The sequence below is a fragment of the Trichophyton verrucosum genome (genome assembly GCF_000151505.1).
Source record: "Trichophyton verrucosum HKI 0517 chromosome Unknown contig00098_1.f1.exp, whole genome shotgun sequence".
In the NCBI taxonomy this organism is placed as follows: Eukaryota; Fungi; Ascomycota; class Eurotiomycetes; order Onygenales; family Arthrodermataceae; genus Trichophyton; species Trichophyton verrucosum.
In genome coordinates, this window is record NW_003315575.1 from 35,853 (window position 1) to 58,622 (window position 22,770).

General features: G+C 46.0%; 9 protein-coding genes across 9 annotated transcripts; 6 read left to right on the plus strand and 3 right to left on the minus strand.

Annotated features, from left to right (window-relative positions):
• Positions 1-270: 270 nt before the first annotated feature.
• On the plus strand, positions 271-1,888 carry TRV_01122 (O-methyltransferase; the record flags this gene model as incomplete). Its single annotated transcript, XM_003024669.1, has 6 exons — positions 271-289; positions 358-605; positions 662-788; positions 856-979; positions 1,040-1,488; positions 1,572-1,888. The coding sequence occupies 6 exons, from the start codon at positions 271-273 to the stop codon at positions 1,886-1,888; spliced, it is 1,284 nt and encodes a 427-aa protein (XP_003024715.1).
• Positions 1,889-2,368: 480 nt separating this feature from the next.
• TRV_01123 (cytochrome P450 monooxygenase, putative) lies at positions 2,369-4,143 on the plus strand (the record flags this gene model as incomplete). The annotated part of the gene is made up of 5 exons (XM_003024670.1): positions 2,369-2,598; positions 2,673-2,800; positions 2,858-3,136; positions 3,329-3,905; positions 3,975-4,143. The coding sequence occupies 5 exons, from the start codon at positions 2,369-2,371 to the stop codon at positions 4,141-4,143; spliced, it is 1,383 nt and encodes a 460-aa protein (XP_003024716.1).
• A 761-nt stretch (positions 4,144-4,904) lies between these two features.
• TRV_01124 (uncharacterized protein) lies at positions 4,905-6,211 on the plus strand (the record flags this gene model as incomplete). Its single annotated transcript, XM_003024671.1, has 4 exons — positions 4,905-5,075; positions 5,143-5,518; positions 5,586-6,101; positions 6,150-6,211. 4 exons carry the CDS (start codon positions 4,905-4,907, stop codon positions 6,209-6,211), a joined length of 1,125 nt encoding a protein of 374 aa, XP_003024717.1.
• A 238-nt stretch (positions 6,212-6,449) lies between these two features.
• On the minus strand, positions 6,450-8,565 carry TRV_01125 (uncharacterized protein; the record flags this gene model as incomplete). Its single annotated transcript, XM_003024672.1, has 6 exons — positions 6,450-6,851; positions 6,919-7,049; positions 7,149-7,616; positions 7,717-7,788; positions 7,939-8,233; positions 8,410-8,565. 6 exons carry the CDS (start codon positions 8,563-8,565, stop codon positions 6,450-6,452), a joined length of 1,524 nt encoding a protein of 507 aa, XP_003024718.1.
• Positions 8,566-9,139: 574 nt separating this feature from the next.
• Positions 9,140-10,102, plus strand: TRV_01126 (uncharacterized protein; the record flags this gene model as incomplete). The annotated part of the gene is made up of 1 exon (XM_003024673.1): positions 9,140-10,102. The coding sequence occupies one exon, from the start codon at positions 9,140-9,142 to the stop codon at positions 10,100-10,102; it is 963 nt and encodes a 320-aa protein (XP_003024719.1).
• Positions 10,103-10,241: 139 nt separating this feature from the next.
• TRV_01127 (uncharacterized protein) lies at positions 10,242-11,847 on the minus strand (the record flags this gene model as incomplete). The annotated part of the gene is made up of 3 exons (XM_003024674.1): positions 10,242-10,283; positions 10,396-10,935; positions 11,014-11,847. The coding sequence occupies 3 exons, from the start codon at positions 11,845-11,847 to the stop codon at positions 10,242-10,244; spliced, it is 1,416 nt and encodes a 471-aa protein (XP_003024720.1).
• A 1,348-nt stretch (positions 11,848-13,195) lies between these two features.
• Positions 13,196-13,702, plus strand: TRV_01128 (uncharacterized protein; the record flags this gene model as incomplete). The annotated part of the gene is made up of 1 exon (XM_003024675.1): positions 13,196-13,702. One exon carries the CDS (start codon positions 13,196-13,198, stop codon positions 13,700-13,702), a length of 507 nt encoding a protein of 168 aa, XP_003024721.1.
• Positions 13,703-14,666: 964 nt separating this feature from the next.
• Positions 14,667-19,643, plus strand: TRV_01129 (uncharacterized protein; the record flags this gene model as incomplete). The annotated part of the gene is made up of 3 exons (XM_003024676.1): positions 14,667-15,575; positions 15,659-16,121; positions 16,288-19,643. The coding sequence occupies 3 exons, from the start codon at positions 14,667-14,669 to the stop codon at positions 19,641-19,643; spliced, it is 4,728 nt and encodes a 1,575-aa protein (XP_003024722.1).
• A 1,486-nt stretch (positions 19,644-21,129) lies between these two features.
• Positions 21,130-22,107, minus strand: TRV_01130 (uncharacterized protein; the record flags this gene model as incomplete). Its single annotated transcript, XM_003024677.1, has 1 exon — positions 21,130-22,107. The coding sequence occupies one exon, from the start codon at positions 22,105-22,107 to the stop codon at positions 21,130-21,132; it is 978 nt and encodes a 325-aa protein (XP_003024723.1).
• Positions 22,108-22,770: the final 663 nt, after the last annotated feature.

The following is a 22,770-nucleotide window of genomic DNA, read 5'->3' on the forward strand; positions in this document are numbered from 1 at the left end:
CGGTAACACACAGACGTCCGCGACCACATTGGTGGCCAAGACAATTATACCGATGTGCTTCACACTGCTTTGCATCTTTTCCTGCGCTTTTCATGTACAATAACACGGGAGGCAGCGGCATACCAACATATGATGCCTGTATACTCTGGCTTCTCCGCTATCTAACCCCTAACAGCTCCCCGCCTGGGCGATTTCTGGATGACTCCGGGCCTGGCTAGGCGTTCGCTAGTAGCTGTCGCTTGGAATACCACTGTTTCACATACAGGCAAGATGGAAACGGCCTTGCAATGTGAGCGCATAACCTGATCCGGTCTTCTGGACATGATTTGAGAAGGTTACGAATCTACATATATATAGACCTCCTTCAGAAGAGAAGTTACTGGCTCCCTTTCTGTTACTCCACAAAAAACATTCGACAAAGATACTTTACCCATTTGGCCCATTTCTCTCCTAAAGCAGCTACAATGGAGGCAGCTATTGACACAATCAAACAGTTGGCAATGACTGCCAGCGAGGCAACTCGTCAGGAGGTGGTAAAATCATTGACCAAGCTTATGTTTGCTTTAGAAGGCCCCAGTGACACTATTCATAGATATGGGCATATGGTGAGCTCCTTTTATTAAGCTTCTACAGTTTTACTGTAGCTGACATTGTGTTATAGCATCTACAAACTGCCATAATTAGGATCGGCTTTGATTTAAGCCTCTTCAAATTGTTGGCCGATGCGAATGGGCCTCTATCGGTGGACGAATTTTCCCAGAAAACCGGCGCTGAGCCCCAGTTGATGAGTATGTTGGAAAAAAGTTATTTCTGCAACTTTAGTTAACATGTAATTAACTGTTAATGACAATGCAGGCCGGATTTTTAGGTACCTTGCCGCCATTGACTTGGTGGACGAAGTTTCGGCTACTCAGTATGCCGCAAACAATGTAACCCGAAATCTTACTGAGAAGTCTGTTGAGGCTGGTTTGTGCCACTAGTAAGTTATTTATAGCCCTTGCCTAACTTTATCTGTTCAAGCAGTTAATAACTCCTATAGCTTCTACACTGCTTCACCTCAGTATGAAGCGCTCCCTGGCTTCTTGAAAAGAACCAAGTACCAAAACCCAGTTGACGAGTTACATACTGCCTTTCAAGACGCCTGGAAGACAGATCTCCATGCGTTTGCATGGTTCAGTGACCATCCTGCGCAGCTTACCTACTTCAATAACTACATGGCTCTCCGTCGTACGCCTGAAGTTTCGTGGCTTTCAGTGTATCCCGTTGCTCGTGAGATTGAGGGCTGGGACTCAAAGGACAACACCAGGGCCATCTACGTTAACATCGGAGGCGGCATAGGTCATCAGTGCAAACAATTCAAGGACAAGTATCCTGATTTGCCTGGAAGGGTGATATTGCAGGATCTACCACATTCAATCTCAAAAGCACTGCCAACACCCGGTGTAGAGAACATGGAACATGACTTTTTCCAGCCACAACCAATTAAAGGTAGTGATGGCTTTTCTTTCCCCTTTTCTCTTCTTCCAGCCTGATAAAAGCTAATCAGTCCTTTCTGGAATTTTAAACCGTAGATGCCAAATTTTACTTCCTCCGAGGAGTCCTCCACGATCATCCACCCCATCAGGTGCGAAAGATCCTCGAACAAACAAAAGCAGCCATGGGACCTGAATCTGTTATGTTGATTGATGAGATGATCCTGCCAACGACTGGAGTAAACAACATGGCTGCATCTGTTGACATGACTATGCTCACTGCATTGGCAGGCATGGAGCGCACCGAGGCCCAGTGGCGCAATACTCTCGAAGAGGTAGGGTTGGAGGTTGTGGACACTTTCCCATACTCTCCAAAAAATTATGAGGGAGTGATACAGGCAAGGCTGCCAAGATAGACACAACACTGACATGGAGGGTATCCCAACTCTGGCTGTCAAGGATGCCGCTTCCGGCTATTATTGACCTCATGGTAACTAGTTAGTTATTGAACAATCCAGATTAACCTAGGCATTGAAACGATCCTTACCTCATTATCAATCGTTAGGATTTAAATTATTAATCAAAGCGTTCATCGGATGCCCCTCCTTGAACCCCTGATCAATACTTTGTATACTTGGTGGGTATTAAACTTCGGGCAGTGACGACTTGGCTCGTGCAATTTTAACTTTTAGATTCGGCGAACAAACGTTTCCACTTCCGGCGGAGACGCTAGGCCAGGCTAGGACTAGCGGCCCTGTCATTGCTTATGCTTAATTTGACTCGCAATCTTTATAAATATCTAGATAGGTACTTTCTCTGTTCTGCTTAAAACAATTCCTTTTCTCTACGTAACAGTTGTGCCATTCCTGAGTAGCGATATCTTTTCTACCAGCTCAATGAATCTATTAGCCTCATTAAAGACGAACATCGGCTGGCCTGCCGTTATTGGAGTCGCGGTTGCTTATTATGGAACGCTAGTCTTCTACCGTTTATTCCTTCACCCTTTATCTCGTTTTCCTGGTCCCAAACTAGCGGCTATCTCACGCTGGTATGAAGCATACTACGATGTCGTACTTGGTGGTCAGTATACTGTCAAGATCGCTGAATTACACAAGAAATATGGTAGGTATGCCCCTCAGTTCCAATACCCCAAACTGCTAGCTATAACACTTAGTCAATAGGTCCCATTATCCGTATTAGTCCCCATGAACTACATGTCATTGATCCACCGTTTTTTGAAAAACTTTATCGCTCAGATGGACGCTGGGATAAGTATTCATGGACATACGATGCCTTTGGGGCTAAAATGTCAACCATCTTCGGTTCAGGTATTTTCCTTCTCTCCTTAGCATCAATAACATAGCTACATCTAATTATTTCCATAGATCATTACGCTCATAAGGCCCGCCGCCGTGCCCTTGCCCCTTTTTTCTCGAAAGCGAATATTATTGCGCGACAAGATTTGCTTCAGAAAAATATTAAGAAGCTTTCCCAACGAATTACATCATTCGAAGGAACCACTTTCAATCTAGGAGCTGCCATTAGTGCTTTTGCACGAGACAATGCCAATGAACTAATTGTCGGTAAAGATTACAATGAGCTTAGCCTGGAAGATTTTGGACTTGGATTGTCACTTGCATCGCAAGGTGCCGGTGTTTTTTGGCGTACGACCAAGCATCTACGCTGGTTCGGACCCTCAATGAGAGCGATGCCTATTGAATGGGCTAAGAAGATGGCTGATGAGCACACACAATCATTTCTTCATTACCTCTAGGTTAGTCAAGGTGGTACTATCATTCAATATAATTGAGACGGCCAATATATGTCATACTGATCTACAAAGCAATCTGAGCAAGACACTCGAGATACATTGGCTGCTGCTATATCTCCCTCCCCTGATGATAAAATCAAAAGCACTTTGATATATTCAATTGCTCATTCTGATCTTCCGCCCGCTGAAAAAACGTTCGATCGAATCTTCGAGGAAGTAGCTACTGTTACCGGTGCAGGGTTTGAAACAATTTCGAACACTCTGCGGCTTATTCTCTACCACGTTTATAGCAGCAATGAAATTCTACAAAGGCTCAGAGAAGAAATCAATGCAGCCTCGACTACAGTCACAGCGCCTCTTACGTTAAAAGAATTAGAACAGCTTCCCTACCTCACTGCTGTTTTAATGGAAGGCTTGCGTCTAAGCCCTGGAGTTGGATCCAGAGCGGCGCGTATTACGGATCAAGACCTCTTTTATGAACACTGGCGTATACCCGCCGGAACCCCTGTTGGAATGGCAACAATACTAATGCACACTGACGAAAATTTGTACCCTGATCCCATGTGCTTCAATCCCGATAGGTGGATAGATAATACGGCAAAACGATCCACTACGACATTTGCTCCTTTTTCTCGGGGAACCAGAATATGTCTTGGCATGCAGTAAGCTCAGTCCTCACAATACATGGTTATGGATTTACAATGGCTTGCTAATACACTGAACCATCTCAGCCTTGCATGGGCGGAGATGTACTTACTCCTCGCTTCTTTGGTTCAAGGATTTGATTTCAAGATCAAGGATGCCACGGCCAGTGATTTTGCATTTGAAAAGGACAATTTTGGTATTGGCACCAAGGCTGCATGTAATCTCATAGCCTATGTTATGATTCACGAGGCCTGATGCGCGCCATGACCCTCATTCAGCTAATTCCTACAGTATATACAGCCGATTGCTTTGATTTAAGTTTGATAAAGAACATATTTGGAGACTTGTTTAAATTACATTAGGCAAGGGAAGTCCCGCAAACCTTGCTTGTGCATAACGAGTTAGCTACGCGGATAATGATTTTGCCACCCTCGCATGTTCTCAAAGCCTGGATGCACTGACAATAGTTGCTTGTTATTATACAAGGTTTATCATGGAACACCATGGAAATTTCAAGCATTAAGGAATATGAGGAGCAATGAAAAAACACCCGACAGCCCAACAGCTAAGTGGGTTACCGAGACCAGCGTAACCTCCCCACAACGTTGCATCATACGGGGTCCCATGTCCTAGTGTTACTTTCATTATAATATCTAGTTGGCTACTATTAACCACGATTAATTAGTTAACATCTTGACTGTTGAGTATCAAGTTCAGAATCCACAGCTGTCATCTGGACTCCTCAAATCCCAGGCGAGGCTGTGTTAACTTGTTGCCGAAATGACAATCAATACCCCTCAATAAATATCTGAAACCGGAGATTTGCAACTGTATTCTTCAGGTAGTAGTTATATGGGGGCATGGTTAGCTAGCCCTGTCTATTCCATTAAGTAATTTGAGAGAGAACGGGCGGTTATCTAGTCAAGTATAACTACATAGATAACCAACTACCTAGCGACCAGGAGTCGTCTACTCACTGAGCTCTTTTCTATATCAAAATTTGTCAATATCCAAGCATGCTGAATATGTCTGCCGCACAAGACAACCCAGGCCGAGGACCTCTAATTATGGGCCTAACTTGGGCATTTGCCGTGTTAGCTACTATAACTGTTGGTCTTCGGTTTTACATTCGTGTCGAACTTAATAACCGCCCTTCGTTGGATGACTGGCTAATTGCCATTGCCCTTGTGAGTTACAGCTGATTATTTTGTGGTATTACTTGTCTCTATCATGCTTAGACTTTTATATCTTTAGATCTTCAATTTTGTCTCTCAGGCATTTGTGAGCGTTGGCTTTACATATGGACTCGGGAAGCATGATGCCAACTTACAGCCAAACCAAATAATCAACATCTTGAAATGGATGTGGCTTGCCAACACTCCTGGGCTTCTTGTTGCTATTACCGCACGCCTCTCCATCGCCATGCTTCTCGTGCGTCTTTTTGGAAAAGTCCACAAATGGCTCAAGTGGTTCTTAGTTGTGGTATCGGGACTCTGCACCGTGCTGACAGCTATCATCATCCCATGCACATTTCTGCAAACTACTCCTGTTAGCGGAAACTGGAATCCATTCCAGCCAAGTAAACGTTGGAACCCAATGATCTATATTAGTCTTGCATTCCTTACACAATGTGAGTCGCCGACCACCTCAAATGTACATCTCAATTTCAAACCAACCAGCTAATAGAAAACAACTAGCTTTGTGGACATTCACCGATTTAACCTTTGTGTTATTCCCCGTGATCATTATCTGGAGGCTTCAAATGAGCCTAGGGAAACGAATAAGTCTTGTACTTCTTATGAGTGCATCCCTCCTTACTATGAGTGTATCGATCCTCAAAACTATAAGTCTCCAACACATCGCCAATCAGCAAGCTGATCCTACTGCCACTGATGTCCAATACGAGTCCTCCATTACCATCTTATGGTCCTGTCTTGAGCAAGCATTTGTCATCATTATGGGCTGTGTCCCAACTTTGGGATCCTTTACAAAACTGAAGGTTGCACAGCCATTAATGACTTCCTTGGATAGTGTCTTACGGCTGATAAACCCATTCAAGAGGTCTATAGTGCATAGAGCAGTCAAGGGTAATGGCACAAACTCTCAGAATTACGAGAATTTGGAAATGCCTAAAGCTATATCGGGCTGGAGTGATGGGCTATATGGACCAGTCCTTGACAAGTCACTATCCGCACTGGAGGCAAATCCGCTGGGTGGGTGTTCAAGCGCTACGAGTAATAATTATAGCTACGTGTAAATAGAGTTGAAACAAAATACAGGTGTAATTAAGATTAAACCTGAATGGAAGAAGCCAGAAAAATAGATTTATCAGTAAAGTGACTCTTGACCAACGAGGAGTATAAAAAGGTGTCAGATATATGCTATGATTTAGTTAATACATCTTGCTTGGTCTCATGCCTCGTACATACCATAGCTCAATATCATCATCCTTCTTTTGATAAAAAGTATAATCTACGCAAATTGCAATCGCCTGTTGCGTTCCCTCGTAGTGATCAATTCCGATAAAAAGTATCAAGCTATCAATAAAAAGGTTATTACACTTATCTGTCGCCCTTCTCAGCGACATCTTCTTCACTTCTCTGCTTGCCATCCCTTTTTCTCAAGTCATGCCAGCCCATTCCCCATAACACAAGTGCACAAGCAGCTCCCACTGCAGCAACCAAGTAAAAAATCCTATCAATAATGTTGGCGTATGCAATCAGAACCCCAGGTAAATCCTCCAATTGGACAATGGAACGGAAACCAGTGGCTCCAGCCTTGATAATTGCGGCTGAATTGGCATTTGGCGCATGCTCATGCAGTTGCGAGCCAAGGCTAGAGAGAAATATCACATTGCACAGGACAAGCATTATAGCCGGTCCAAGGGATTGAGCAAATATGACCAAAGCCATGCCTGTAGCGAGTTGCTCGCCACTTACTGCAGCTTGAATTGTGATTATAGCCTTATATTGTTAATTATTTATGTCCTACCAATGTTATGTTCAGATACAATGAGAACCGAGTACTAACCAGTTGCATGCTTATTCCTGATCCAATTCCGGCTAGTAATTGAAATCCAATCCAGTATCCTGTTGGACTACCTGGCTGTAGAATCGAATAGAATCCGCTCCCCAGAGATAAGAGAATGGTTCCAGCAACTGCTAGAGGTATCACGAAACCCATCTTTTGTACTAAGGTAAATTAGCAACCTTGCGTCATGCAATCAATGGTAAGGAAATATGTAAAAGTTATAGACTTACACAATACTCCAGATAGTCCAGCCGCGACAAGCTGCGGAAGAATGGTAGGTAGCAAATATACTCCACTGAGCACAGGAGTTGCATTATTGATGGCTTGGAAATATATTGGGAGAAAGAATGAAGCGCCATATACTGCTGATATCATGAATGCCTGGTAGAATGCAGACGTCCAGACAGGTTTCAGTCTCAGCATAGAGTGTGGGAGTAATGCATCATCCCCCTTATACCTATTCCAAAAGAGCCAAAGGGCAAAATTTGCGGCAAAGCCACAAAAGAGCCCAATGACGCGGGGGGAGTTCCATGGGTATTGGTTGGCTCCATACTGGAACGCAAGTAGAAGCTGTAGTATAGCTGGGGCAAATAAGATAAAGCCGACAAGGTCTAAGTGGTGATGTAGTTTCGAAAGAACTACAAATACGTTGGGCTTTCGTGTTTGTTCTGGAATGCTCAAAAAGAGAAGAAAGAATGCTGTAAATGCACCTAGGGGTAAATTTATGTAGAAGCCTAACGACCCGTGAGTAATTTATATGGACGAGGAAACGAGAACTGCTTGTTAGGTAATACTCACACCACCTCCATGTCGTGTAGGAAGTGAAAGCCCCTCCAACAAGAGGCCCAGCAACAAGTCCAAGTTGGTTCACTATCAACAAGTATCATATTAGTAACACTACAGTATTTGATATCGAGTCAAGGACTGCTTACATCCCATTGTTAGACCAATCAAGGCTATACCAAGCGAGTCAGTAATTGTACGTCTTGAATTTCAGGATTTTTACTAGAATTTACTTACTAGGACGCTTCTCCAATGGAACACAGCTTGAGATTATGGTAATTGCACCATTAATGATACCAGAAGCGCCGAATCCAGCAATAGCACGGCCTACAATGAGCATGTTGGATGAGATGGCAGCACCACAGAGGATGGAACCTATCTCAAAGATGGCAAAAAAAACCAAAAAGGTCCACTGAAAATTCGCATTAATATTAACATATATATAAAGGAGCCAATATATACGAACCTTTGAGTTGAAACTTGTATATATTTTTCCAGTAAGTGGCTGCGGAGCAGCGCTGCAACTTGTCAGCTGGATTATCGCACCTTGGATCACAAATAGCCAGACCTTCCGAATTGATATGCACTAGCATACCATCCTACATCGGGAAGTGAGTTGAAGGTATCGGTGATACGAGGAATTGCCTTAAATGGAATGCAGAGGTTTAGTTGGAGATGTAGATAATTAATATGTCACGGCAAACTTACCGTTCCAATGACCATCGTGTCCAAGAGCATAAGAAAACATGCAAGGGCTACGCTACTAACAATCAAAACAAGTTTAAAACCCGTAACGTACTCGACAGAAGTTTCTGGACTTGTATCAATCTTCTCTGGCTTCTGAGAATCCAGATCTGGTGACATTTTTTTTTTCCGGGTGATTAATTAGTCACTGTCAAGGAGCGTGGGAGACGGGAAATGAGGTTGAGTAACTAGTTATCAATGAGTTCGTTTCTCGCTATTCATGCTGGGGAACTGTCACCTTTTAGTTGAAGAGAGCGGGCTCAACTAGAGATAGGCAAATGCCTTGGAACGTGGGAACAAAAGTCAATGCTCCACAATTAGCTTCGGGATCGCCCTAACCTTAAATTAGTGGAAACCTTGCTAGTTAACTTAACTTCGTTAAGTACATGGATGGGCCTTGGCAGAGCTGCTTGACTTTCATGCATATAAGAACGACGTACACCGAGTATAAATGCATGCATATCGCAGCCAGTCCCTGCCAGCCTTACATATCCAACAAATAATTCCCTGTTTACAACATCACGCCATTAATCTGCATGTGAGTACTTATGTCATGGTCACTTCAGCTGATCAAGTAGTCCAGATTGAAAGTTTTTTGCCAGGGGTATTTCTAAGTATTAAAGACGTGCCTGGGCATGTAGGATTCGGATTGACTGGATTTTAAACCAACTTGATTAACGGCAGCTAAAGAAATATGCTTACATCCAACAATGCCGTTTTTGTCTGTGGCGCCACCGGTAGCCAAGGAGGAGCCCTGGCGTTAAAACTCCGAAAGGACCTAAATTGGTCCGTTCATTCGACCGCCCGAAATCTTGCCTCGCCTGCGGCAATATCTCTTCTCGAAGCCGGCGTGAGACTTACCCAAGGAGACTGGGATAATGAGGCAGCATTAATTGCTGCCCTTCAAGGGTGCAATAAAATGTTTCTCTGCTTGTTACCGGATTTCAAAGACTCGGACAGGGAACGACGTCAGGCGGAAGTCATTGTCAAAGTTGCCAAGGCTGCAGGAGTTAAGCAAGTGATCGTGTCGACTTCTCTAGGCGTCTTCACGCTGGATGACCCTCAACTTGAAACTGAGGTCCGAGAACACCTTACGCCGGACTCTTTTATGGCACGACATATCGCTAGCAAAAAAGGGGTTGAGGATGCAGTTCGAGACGGGTGCTTCGATTATTGGACCATCCTTCGGCCCTCCTTCTTTATGGCTAATTTCTTAGAGCCTAAGGTTGCAAGATACCCTGAGCCGAGAGAACATGGTACTTGGACTACAGCAATGACACCAGAGTCTCGATTGGCTTTAATTGACCACGTTGACATTGCAGCGTTTGCGGTTGAAGCCTTCCGCAATCCTCAGAAATACCATGGGCGTGCATTCGGACTAGCAAGCGATATATTGACAGTCCAAAATACGCTGGACATACTGGGAAAAGCAGCAGAGAAGCCACTCAAAGCAATATTCATGACAGATGAAGAGATCCGAGAGAAGCAAAAGACATCGAATGTATTCACCAATTCTCAAATCTCAATGAGATATATGACTAAATACATCAACATGGACGAGATTACGGGGGTCATTCAACCGACGACTTTCAAGGAGTTTTTGGACAGAGAAGATAAGGCCGTACGCGAGACCTACAACAGTAGGAACAGTATATAAAAAGGACCAATTTGTGGAGCAACAATCACAGTTATATATGTCAACAACCGTTTTCATCTGAAGCAATATTCAGTCCTGAAAATTCTCCTATTGCCGCCTAGTAACGCGTAGTTTCGCTCCCTGTGGAGGAAGCATGAAGTTAAGCAGTGAGGCTCTCTTTCCAGGGCTTTTGTAACTTCCACTTCATAGTTAAGAAGTGCATGGGCAGTTGCCTGTTTCACCATGCAGGCCACAAACCATCTTCCCGGGCACGCGTGTCTCCCATATCCGAATGGAAGGAACGACGTACTCACAGTAGTTATAAACTCCCTCTTAGTTTTGGTTGGCTCTTTGTTGGATAATGTTTCATGCTCTCGCGAAAACCTAAAAGGATCAAAGTGTTCAGGATTTTGATAGATGTCCCGATCATGGTGAACCATCTGGGCAGGGAAAACGGTTCGAAGTCCGCAGTCAGCGGAAATTTGGATTGCCTCGCCGATATTGATTGGTTGACCAGAGATAATATCCAGAGGAAGCAGATGTACCATCACGTCATTGAGGCGCATGGACTCACGCACGGCAGAGTCAAGACAGTATAGTTTGTCAATTGCCTCCTTGCTTGATAGTCCTTGGTATTGGGCAGAGACCTTTTGACATTCGGCAATCAAGGTGCTGACAATCTCATCTCTGGAAGAACTGCAGTGGATATCAAGTACAACATGGACAAAAACCCAACCGATAGCAAAGACGAACATGGAAGTGAGGGCGAGGATGCGACCAGCTATTTTTTTCGCGGCTAGCTGCTCCGGTCCATAATTCTCAGATATTTCAATGAGCCACCGGATTACGTCGCCCTAGAAGAAATCGATATGGTTAGAATCAGAAGTCGTAATCTGGAAGTCAAAAAATACTGCTTGAACATTCAAACATACCTGGCCATCTCTCTGACTTTCTTTCACATGACGGTACTGAAAAAGTCGCTCTTCCACAAGTGGTATCAAAATTTTCAATAGCTTTCGCTCATAATATTTGGCACGCAAGGCGATTAATGGGCCTGCCATTGGCCGCATCCCAGGAGGGAGACAATTGATAAGACAAGCGTCCACCAAGACGGCATTGGCATACAACATTGACTGCTCCAAATAGTCTTCATCTCGACATCCAGGAAGTCCAACCATGATGCGGAGTGATGCCCGGGCAATGATTCGTACCATGGAATCCCACGCTTGGATAACCCTGCCCTCCTTAGAATCTCCCCAGTATGTTTGAAATGCCCCTTGCCATTCTTCAAATAGTATCTTCGTAAGGGAACTCATATCTTTCTCTCTTAGGTGGCGGCGAACGATATCGAAGTGAATGGTGTTTCCCCAGACATCCTTGTCAGACATTAGGTATTGAAATTGGGCGTTCTCGAGCAATGCATTGAAACTAGATAGCTCGTTTCTAGGTTTGTTGAGAAGCCCCAGCTTAGAGGGGGGAAGCACTAAGACAGCTCCCCCGACCCACATGGTAGGAAGGGCAAATGGTTTGTTAGCCTTTGAAAACTTTTCGTACCCTTCACACATTGTCCCTTGCATTGATATCACTGACTTTGCGAGAGCAAAAGCCCAAGAGAGAGCCCCATCACCAGGAGAAATGCCGACAACATCAAGCTGAGTCCATACTTTGTTCGATTGTTTGGAGCTTTTGGCCATAAACAGGAACCAAGGGAGAAGTAGGCCTGCTATTGCAACTGCACCAGCCAAGAATTGATTCACCGAGGCCATAGTGGATTTTTAAGGAAAAAATGTGTAAAGATTTAGATTGGAATAGGAGGTAATGTCAGGAACAGGTAGCATACCTGGGTATATAGCTCCGATCTGGCTCTTGGAATAAAGTACAACAATGACAAATGTTGGAAAGGTATTCAGCTACCTTAAGCATGTAGTTAACTAACTAACTGGTTGGTTAGAAGAAGAAAAAAGGCCCCCAGCCAGCGGCAATGTACGCGGAAAACAATCCCTGTCATACACATTCGTACTCACCTAGAATTTGTTTTTCAAGACTTTCTATATACACAAGCCGGAAGCACGCTCACTAGATTGTGGGGTTATCAAAATATAATTGCTTTAACGAGTTAACAAGGTATGAATAATCAGCCAGTGACCAGATAGTCAGGCTATAAGTGCCGGGGTTTGCATCTATCACAGTATGCATGCCTGCATCTGTAGGATTATTTTGATTTATAAATGGAAAAGTATTCCATCGGTTGTTTTCACCCGGTGTAGGCCGAATGCGAAGTATGTATGTAGTGTAGACTTGCAGGCAAGCAGGTTGATTATTATTATTTACCTTTAGCCGTTGACCCAACCCGAAAGTCTAAAAATGGGCCCTCACCAAAGTTTGGAAAACAGTTCTTGGATTACATAACTAGGTTAGATCATGTGAATAGCAGGGTGGCGTATCATGTGACCTTGCTTACCTAAGGCCCTCGAGCTGTTCAACTTTCTCCAAAAAGTGCGGCTTCGAATCGGCCCATGCAAATACACAGTCGCGAAGTGTCCCATCCGCCATATCACCTTAATCAATAACGGGGGGGTTGGATGGGCTCAAAACCACCATGGCATTCTACGATTTGAATATTCCGTATAATGAACCCAACGAACCGGGAATTGCTAATACATTGCGACTCTTATCTGAATGTGAGTTCTCCAATGGATCAGATACACAGCTTCAGGAGAATATCAAGCTCATGCGTTTTTTTTAGTGGGATACTCTACCGTAGCCCTTTCGCAATCGATAGCAGGAAAACTGCCTGCGACCGTGTCCCCGTTGCCTCTACCAAGCAATGTCCCCGCGTCTCTCACCGTACTGACTCGATTAAATATCACGCTCTCGGATGCCACACAGAACCAGCGTCTAGCAACGTTAGCACAATCGTTCTCACTTGTTGCTATACGTCCTGTGAATGAGAAGGCGCTGTCGCAGGCTTGTAATAGCCTTGACTGTGATATCATATCTCTTGACCTGTCTACACGACTGCCGTACCATTTTAAATTCAAAACCCTTTCCGCAGCAGTATCACGAGGCGTACGACTTGAAATATGCTATGGACCCGGAGTAACAGGTAGCGGGATGGAAGCGAGAAGAAACTTAATATCTAATGCAGCATCGTTGATCCGTACTGCGCGAGGCAGAGGGATCATTATCTCCAGTGAAGCAAAGCAAGCTCTTGGTGTCCGGGCACCATGGGATATTGTGAATCTTGCGTGTGTCTGGGGGTTGAAATCCGAGAGGGCGAAGGAGGCGGTAAGTGAGGAGGCTAGGAAAGTGGTGGATATGGCTCGGGTAAAGAGAACGAGCTTTCGCGGAACGGTGGATGTGATATACGGAGGGGAGGGGGACGACGCTGGTGCAAAGAAGGTTGATCTGGTCAATAAACCAGGAAAACAGCCAGCCACTGTCTCTCTGAGCGCGTCTGATGGGGGCGGCGTGAAACGAAAAGCGTCCTTGGATGGTCCTGAAGGCCCGAGTAAGCCTTCTGACGAACCGCAACTGTCCAAGCGAGAGATGAAGAGACGGGCGAAAAAGGCCAGGCTAGCGAGCGCCAACTCTTCAGGCGCGTCTCCGGCAGCTTCATGATGGTCTTCATCGATTCGATTCAACCATAACTCCTCCGTATCTTACGATAGTCTGGGCTGCCCATCCCATATCTAGCATAGATTAGCCAGCCTGTGCAAGTGCATCTGCCTCTTCTCTCAGCCAATAACAAGCTCTTCCACGCGTGTGGCCTGTATGATTCGCCATCACCGTAGCACAGTCACAGTATCGGCTCCCCTCCATGGCTGCTCTAGGCCACATATATCATCTCGCCATCCGCCCCCCTCATCCCTCCAACGCAACCCTCTCTTTCTTTGCTTTCATCCCATCTTCTCTCGATATAACATATACACGTGACCGTCTCATGTGACCTGCTGATACTCTATTCTAATTGGCTGTATAGTGCAAAGCTCGGACCCACTCACCTGACCGAAAAGAGTAAAGAGGTCCGTGCGCAGCCTTGCAAAAACTTCGCCTTTTCCTCCTTTTTCTCTCTTTCGCACCTCAATCTCAACATCAACTTCACGACATCGCGTCTTCACCTCTTCAACCCCCCCAGTTTCTCGCCGTCCGCCCTTCTTTCAACCCCTACTTATACTCCTTGTTTCGCGCTTCCAGTGGCAGACGGTGGCGTCACCTTGTGATTCATCTCGGACTTCTTCTCATCTTCCATCTCGACAAATCACGCTTTCACTGTTCTGTTTCCAGGGTATCTTGGAATGCGTGTGAACAAACCAGCAGAAACATAACTTTCCCCCCAGTTAAGGACCATTTTATAATTGTCCGCCTGTCTCATTTCATCTTCTCTACGTGTTTTTCTTTCTTTCTTTCTTTTTTTTTCTTCAGCCCTGTTTGAATGTGTCGATTCGTCGTCACGGACTCGCTGCCCTGAGGAAAACGTACTGGAATTGCCCAGTTGAAAAAAAGACCCTTGAGAGGACAAGAGAAAACATAATATATCTCGCTGCCTAAGCTAGCTCTTTGCCCTGCGGCTACGTAGTTAGCCATGGCAGTGTCTTTGAGCTCGCCTGGGAGCTCAAGTTCTTCCTCTTTCGACCCATATTCTGAAAATGTCACAGATTCAAATTCACAGAATAAATCCCAAGCTGGAACACCCGGACAAGATGACAGTGATGTTGCTGCTTCCAGTTCCACTGTCGTTGCTTCAAGTGCTCATTCCAGCCAGTTTGTTTCACGCGGCCACCGTCTGGAAACCCCCAAGAATGCATCCACTGCTACTGAGATAACTACCTCTGCCACCAACAGTACCCAGTCTCGCCGGAAACGCAAACGCGGTGCAGCTGGTGATCATCCAGCAGGGACCCAGGTTTCAGATGCTCAATACTCATCAGAATATGATAGCCGTCATTTTGGTGTTAAATCCCAGTCAGACTCGCCATCGAGTTTCGTGGATGGCACAAAGCGTGTCAAGTTCAGAGATGATGTGAAGCCGGACTTTTCCGTCGATCCGTCTATGGATACCATACCCGAGGATAAGTCCAAATTACCAAGGGAAATATGGCAGCACATTTTTACTTTTCTTCCGCCTGTTTCACTTGGACGTGTCTTGCAAGTTAACCGCACTTTTAAAGCTCTGCTTACCACTGGTCAGCCCGAGTTGCCCTCTGGCCGTGCAACTCCAGGCTCACTGAAATATGTTAATCCGGTTCACATTTGGTCCATCTCACGAAAATCTTTCCATTCAAGCATGCCACGTCCGTTAAGCCCTTTGTCAGAAATGGATATGTGGAAACTTATCCGCGGAACTTCATGTCAGTTTTGCAACAAAGCCGGGTCTGTTCAATCGCCAGAAACTTCGCCCTTTGAAAGTGGACCGGGGGAGAACGGAGTCAGAATCATTTGGCCTTTAGCCGTTCGTTCATGTGGAGACTGCCTAAAGGCAAATTGTGATACCGTATGTCATACTCGATTATTACTCTCCCTTGTTTACCGTGTGTCGTTTCTTATGCGAATCGAAAAGCTGATTACCTTTATTAGGAAATGGACCTTCTCTTCTCCTCCACTCTGCCTTCAGTTTTGGTTCCTGCTCTCCCCTTTGCATTCTTAACAGCATCGCTGCATTATGTTTCATCTGTTTCTCTTCGTGGAAATCAACCTCCAGTCGGAATGGTCCTTACCAAGCATTTTCTAAAATCCCAAGTTGAGGAGCTAAAATCCAGATTTGAGGAAGTCAAAGCCTTGGGGCCTGCAGCCGCAGAGGAATGGATGAAAGGCCTTGATGGAAATGGCAAAGAAAAGATCGCGGATGCAGCGCGATGGGAGCAATGGGAATTAGCGGGCGGCCTTCGCAGTCTCAAGTCACCCCACCAAGCTCCATCTAATGGTACTAAGACACAGTCTGCAAAACCTGAAACAGCTGACACAGCCTCCGCACGTCTCCCTATCGCAAACCATCGTCCAAGTAATAGCCTCGGTGGCAATGCACCATCCACCAATTTAGGTACGTTATACCCTCTATACACTACCTCATCCCCTTGTTCTGGCCCTCGAGTTTCGGTCTTCTAATGACTTTGATGTTATCAATTCGTGCTGTCTTTATTTACCCAGCTATGCTAGGGCAGTATAGCTGTATTTACATCATTTTTTACTGACAGCATGTCCTTTAGATACTGCTATTACCTCACGGCCTCGCAGCACCGGTGCGCAGCCCGGCTTCCCACTTCCACCAAACTCCCAACTTTCTCGAGAACGCAACCTGCGCCAGATCAACGAGGCAAAAGCCAGTCGTCGAAGTGAAATCGAAAGGCGATGCGCAGAACTTGACCCGCCTCTTGCTCCCGAGGTTATTAATCATATGGAATCGTTCACAGCTGCGATCCAGATCACACATCCATTTACTGATAGAGATTGGGAAATCTTGAAGCCTCGGCTTTTAGCTCAGCGCGAAGTTGCTGAACGTCGTGAAAATGAGCGCAAGCTTCATGACGCACTTCTCCAAGCAAAATCTGATGAGCGGCGTCACCAAGAGGCCCAACTTAAAGAAGCCAAGGAATTACTTGACCGTGAATGGGAGGATGTCCAAAAACCAATCAAAGAACGGATGGCCGGCTATGCCGATGAGATCATCCGTGAGGGTTGGCGTGGTGGTGAAGGGGTCACAAAGGAGAAGTGCCCCAAGTTCGCAGCCGACGTCATTATGTATGTTCGGAAGAGGTTCTTGGAAGATTTAGCCCAAGAAGATGCGCGTGCTCGTGCTGAAGGGAAGCCAATTGAAGAAGATCCTCCAAACGGCCCTCCTCGACGCAAAATCATCTTAGAGAACATGAAGTTCATATTTGACACAAAAATCAAACTACTCACTGAACAGTTCCAAAAGGAGCTGTTCTTGTGTAATGGTTGTGATAATAATGCCAAATATTACGGCTTCGAAGGTGTGATTCAGCATTACGCTGCTAAACACACCAACGTTCTCAGTTTAGGCAGTGTTGTTGTTCATTGGCGAGCAGAATGGCCTGAGCGCCCTCCTTTCAACCCTGACCCTGCCTCTGCAAAGCTGCTTATGTATCCTATGCCGCGTCCGCATGGCGGGCAGCCACATATGGGATACACAAATCCTCAACCATCCCCCGGCCCATATAATAGAACACCATATGGAACACCCTATGCGTATGGGACTGGTCCTTATAGACCACCTTCCCCCCAATACTACCCTCCCCCTCCTGGTTATGGATTCTCTCCTCAACAGCCCTACCCTCCTGGCCCTTACGAACATCAACACGCACCACCAAACCCACCATACGGTTCACCTTTCCCTGGTCAGGCTTATCCACCACCCTATGCCCCGGCTGATCCAGGGAGACACCCAGGACCACCATATCAACCGCCTTACAGTGGGCCAAGCCATCCACCTGGGCCTTACAATCCCGCTTACCCACCTGCTCCACATCATTCACGGCCACCGGCTGGTGCTCACAAGCCTAACCAAGGCAGTCAGTCGTTTGGCCTGTACCAAACACATCTAGATGAAATCGCTAAGAATGCTCGAAGTGTTTGGAATGGCACCTCTGGCATCAAGGATCTTCCCCACAATGTGCGAGCTCACGTTGTAATCCATCATGTTACCACTCGGTTTGTCGATAAGTTCGGACAAGAACCGGCACTCACACTTTTCTCTGATGGATTGAATTCTCATCCTCATATGAAACCAATCAGAAATCTTAGCGGCTTGGTCTGTAAGGCATGTACTGATATGGCGAGCTCGCGCCGTTCTCGTCAACATGATTCCCGCAATGACCGGAAAATGTATCACCTTCCGGCTCTCTTCAGCCATTTTCAGTCCGTTCACGTTGATGCAGCGGCACCTGATGGCACTCAGCCCGATTGGAAGGTACATATGCTATTACTACCCGACAATGCAGTCATATCATCCTTGGGTCAAGCTCCTGGCATGGACCAAGCAAAGTTCCATCTGATTACTTCCGCCTTTCCCTGGGTATTCTCACCAATCACTGCCCCCATTGCACCTGCTCCAGTGAAAGCCGTGATAAAACCAAACATCCATGGAGCTTACGAGGCAAAAACTAGTGAACATACAAAATACCCCGCTGCAAGTCATGGTGGTAAGAAGTCAGCCAACCACCAAGTCCTCGAAGTTGCCGTAGATGACTTCCCAAGGTTCGTTGAATCTCCAGATGATCCAAAGCACTTTGAGCCACCTCGATATGACGAGTACGACCCTCACCGACCAGCATTTATCGAAACCGCAACGGACCCCTACGCTCGTGGTGCCCGTGGAAACGCTGGACCTCGTGAAAAGATTCAAGTGAAACATCGTCAAATTGAAGCTGTTCCCGGAGAGGAAACTGAAATGCAGGCCGACAGTAGGCGTCCTCGTCAACAGCAGCAGAAGCACTCATCTCGGGGAAAAGAACGAGCTGCAAAATCTGGTGGTGCTGATATTGTCCATCCAGCAGCAGGGAGCGGACATTCGCAACCCGGTACAAATCGCCCTAAAAGCCGAAATGTATCAGAAGATGGTGAGGTTGCTGAATCTAACGAAGCTAGGGCTGAGGGAGGACCCTCTCCTACTGAGGAGATGAATGCAGCGGAGCACTTCTTGAATAACTTTGTTCCTGGCCAGGATCAAGGTGACTTCGGAACAACTTCGCGAGGATCCAATCCGCAAACACACGGTGAATCTAGAAGTAAATGGCCCAAAACGGCGGCTGCAGAAGAGCGAGAATGGCGTACCTCAACTAATTCTCATGCCGGTGCCGAAGCTGGTCATACAGCCCAGCCAGGCCGTGGTGGGAAACATAATGGCTGGGCTGGACGTGGAAAGAGCCCTGCTGTCGGACGTGAATACCGTGAATTTGACCCAAGAGGCGAGGCATTCGACATGCATAGCGGCCCCCCTTCAGTTCGTGGGGATGTGCTGACACCTGATCAGACTGAAGCCCGCGGTCGAAGCCGTGTAGCTACTGCTGACGTGAAAGGTGGACCGGAAGCCCGGGGCGGCCGACCTCACAACAGGTTCGAGCGGTATGAAGCCCAGAGGCAAGAATCTCTTCGACCACGTTCAAGATCGCCTCTGCCACAGGAACGGACTGCGGTAGAGTACTACCGTAACCGTAGCCCTCGAGCGAGACAAAGAGCTGCAGCTCTTGCCCCGTCTCATCCACAGGAAGCCTATGTTGAGCGTATCCCCATTGACCATCCTTCCTATGCCAGAGCACCACCACAGGGCCAGTACCGCTACGTTGAAGAGTATATCGAACCTTCTTATGAAGGTGCAGTGGAGTACGTCCCCGTGCGTGTCGCGGCTCGAGAGCCACAAAACGGAGGTCAGTACTACATCGAACGTCCGGTCCATCGCGGTGTTCCTCAAGAATACGTCGACTATGATATGGAATATTCTCGACATCCTGTTATCGAACAACCTCAGCATTATTATCATGGACCAAGCACACGAGATATTCCTGAGGGCCCTCCAGTCGGTTCACGCCGTGCCAGGTATAGGTAACAAGACCTCTACTTGTTGCGTCTCTTTTACCTGGCCCGTCTGCAGTGAGCCTTTTCATTTTTGATGCTTTATGTTTCATTCCATCACTCAGTGTATTAAAGAACGGGACTTGTATCTGTTCTTTTCTTCTTTCTCGAGTGATCGCTTCTCCAGTTCTTTGTCACGGTATAGCATTGCAGAATTGATTCTGCTGCGAACGCCTTGGTGTGCCATGTTTTCTTTTATTTCTTTCTGTTGCTTTTCTTTTCATGCTTTATTACGAGCAACGTATCCTGATTTTCAACCAGTCAATCAGTTTACCTCTTTGCTTAGTATTTTGGATTTTCTTGTACCAATAATCTTGACTCTATTCCCCTTTGCCTCCCCTACACTTTGCGAGACTGCTACTGCCAAACAAAAGTATATTGTTTCGAGAGCACCATGCCGTGGTCGAGAATGGTGGAGATGAGCGCACCGCTCATTTCTACATTTGTCATCCTCTTTGTCAATTGGCGTGGACATATTACCTACGTGCTGGGTCATATGTATGATACCTGGTTCAAGTGGTGCAGATATCTAACAGAATGAAATCTGCCCACGTTGGCCTACTTGGTCTGAGCCTGGTAGTTCCATTCAAGCGCTCTTCCTATCAGCTCAAATTTTGTTTTTCCTCTGCCCTTTTTTTAGTGATGTTATTCCGGCTGCGGTGAAATGATGTTTGTCGTATTATGTTGTTATGTCTCTTTTTCGCTGGCTAAGGCGGTTCCTCATCTGTCACTTACCCCCAGAAATAATATGTATAATTACATTAAACTCGGTTCCCTGGATCCCTATGTTGCCTGACTAGGTAGGCAATATGTCTAGAGATAGCTGGAGCCTGGAGCTTCTGCAGCGTCAGTGATAAACAGAGCTCTTACGGCAGTTGAAAGCAGGAAACGCCTGCTTGCTTGGCCTGTCTTGCTATGATTCAAGGCAACATGCCTGCGTAAATAATAATATACTTTATGTATGTTGCTCTGTTCCTGGTCCACTTCTGCCGGCCATTTGCAATCAGGATTGTATACCATCCCATTGAGCGCCAGTTCAAATAAACAGGAGATGCATCAATTTGATCGCTGAGAGGTATATCTGCTACTGGTTGGGTATATTTGTTATTTAGGGAGCTATCGGAAATATTAAATACTTAAGGTAAATATAACATAATACTTCTAATACCTTTGTTGTTCTGATTCCTGGCATGTTCCTTTTCCTATATTGTTATCTCGCTGAATAACGGTATACAGCAGTAACTGGTCCCAATAGAACATGGTTTGTTATGTAGACCTCGACGAATAAATGTTATGATATCGGAATGGCTGCATATCCAGGGTGAACTTATTTACACTCACGGATTGAATATAAAAAGCGGGCAAATAATAACTTGATCATTGCGCTTGGAACATGTCTATATTACCCTCACTATACTCTATACATTATTATAATATGGGCCAACAAACATCGATAATCGCTAGTCGGATTTCTGGTGTCCCATTGTACCTAGAACCCTTCTTGCCCAATTAAACAGAACCACGCAACGCCCAAGAAGGTGGCCGAATGCCAATGGCACGCCAAACTTATACCAGGTAAGAGGCTGTAGCAGCTCCACCTTCGGCACTGGCATCATAGCATGACACTCATCTAGTGAAGGCAGATTCCCAACAGGATTCCCAGTAAATTGTCCAATAGCTTCAAGTATAAGCCTGGCGGTATCTTTAGGATGGCTTAAAAACGGTGAATGGCTGGCCCGTAGTTCCCTACACTCCACGCTCGCACCCATATTCCTAGCCATACCAGCCTGCATCCGCTGAATGAAAAGCGGCAAGCCCCTATCCTCCGCTGTGCCAATATACCAGCACGGTATATCCAACCAACCAGAATAGGAATGTTCACCGCCTTCAAACAACGCTTTGAGGCTCTGGGGTTGAAGCTGAGAACACCAGTATTCTGCTTCGTCTGCTGGTACATCGTGATAGAATGCTTCACGCGGCGAGGCGACAAGTTCGGCGAACCCGGTTTCCTTGTTGACGCGCCATAACGGCGGTGGGCGTCCAAGGAAGGGATCCATGAACGCGAGGCTGGTGAAAGTGAAGCCGGAAGCAATCAGAATGAGGCCGATGATGTATCCTGGCCCCGAAGGTTGCTGATCCTGATCTGTTGGGCTGTCTTGTGGTCGAGTGAACCCCTTAATGGCACTATTTCCTACCATGCCGCCGTAGGAGTGTGCAAGGACCACAACATTATGGCCCTGGGTAGTTTCTTCTGATATAGCTGTTCTTGCAGCATCAAGGTCATCTTTGAAGGTAGCTTCAGGGCTCCCTTGGGTTGATGGAAGAGTCACTAGGACACATTTGAAATTTCTCTCTGAGAGAATGCTGGTAATCTTTTCAAAACATGTGGGTTTGTGCCAGGCACCAGGTATAAAAACGAGCGTTGGCAGGTTAGACATCCCGATGACGTGGATATCGATGCCAAAGATTCAGATTTATATATCCTTTGTTATTATAATTGGCAGAGATATCCGTTCGATCAACATGCATGTGGTTCGGATCCATAAACTTTGGGACGTTTCAAAATAAGGAGAGCAGGCTGAGTAAGCAGCGTTCTAAGAATAGTGGTGACATAATCATATAGGGCTGTTCACGTGAACGGCCCGACCACCAGGTACAAGGGTGATGACATCGAAGTCAAAGAGTAGATCAACAGGGAAATCATCAAAAAGGAATCCAACTTTCTATTAAATAGAGATATATGCTGTCTAAAACAACCAAACTAAGGAGGCGCCATCAAGTCGTGAATTAAAAATGAGGTCAGAAAAACGATGATAACCCGTCCCAAACCCTGTGAATAAGACGAGAAGAAGGCAAGGAAAAAAAATGTGCAGAAGCCGGATCAAAGGCAAAGGGGAATCGAGCCAAGGAAAAGCAAGGTAGGCAAGGCAGCAATAACAAAGCGGGGGTTGAAAATGCAGTAGACAATATTATCCAACTCGCTGAACGGGGAAAAGGGTCACACAAAGATGACTGGGACCAAGGCAGGAAAAGGCTGATATGGGACGCCCCTCTATGTCGCAGAACACTAAGAAAGAAGTTAAGAACTGGGGACTGACCCG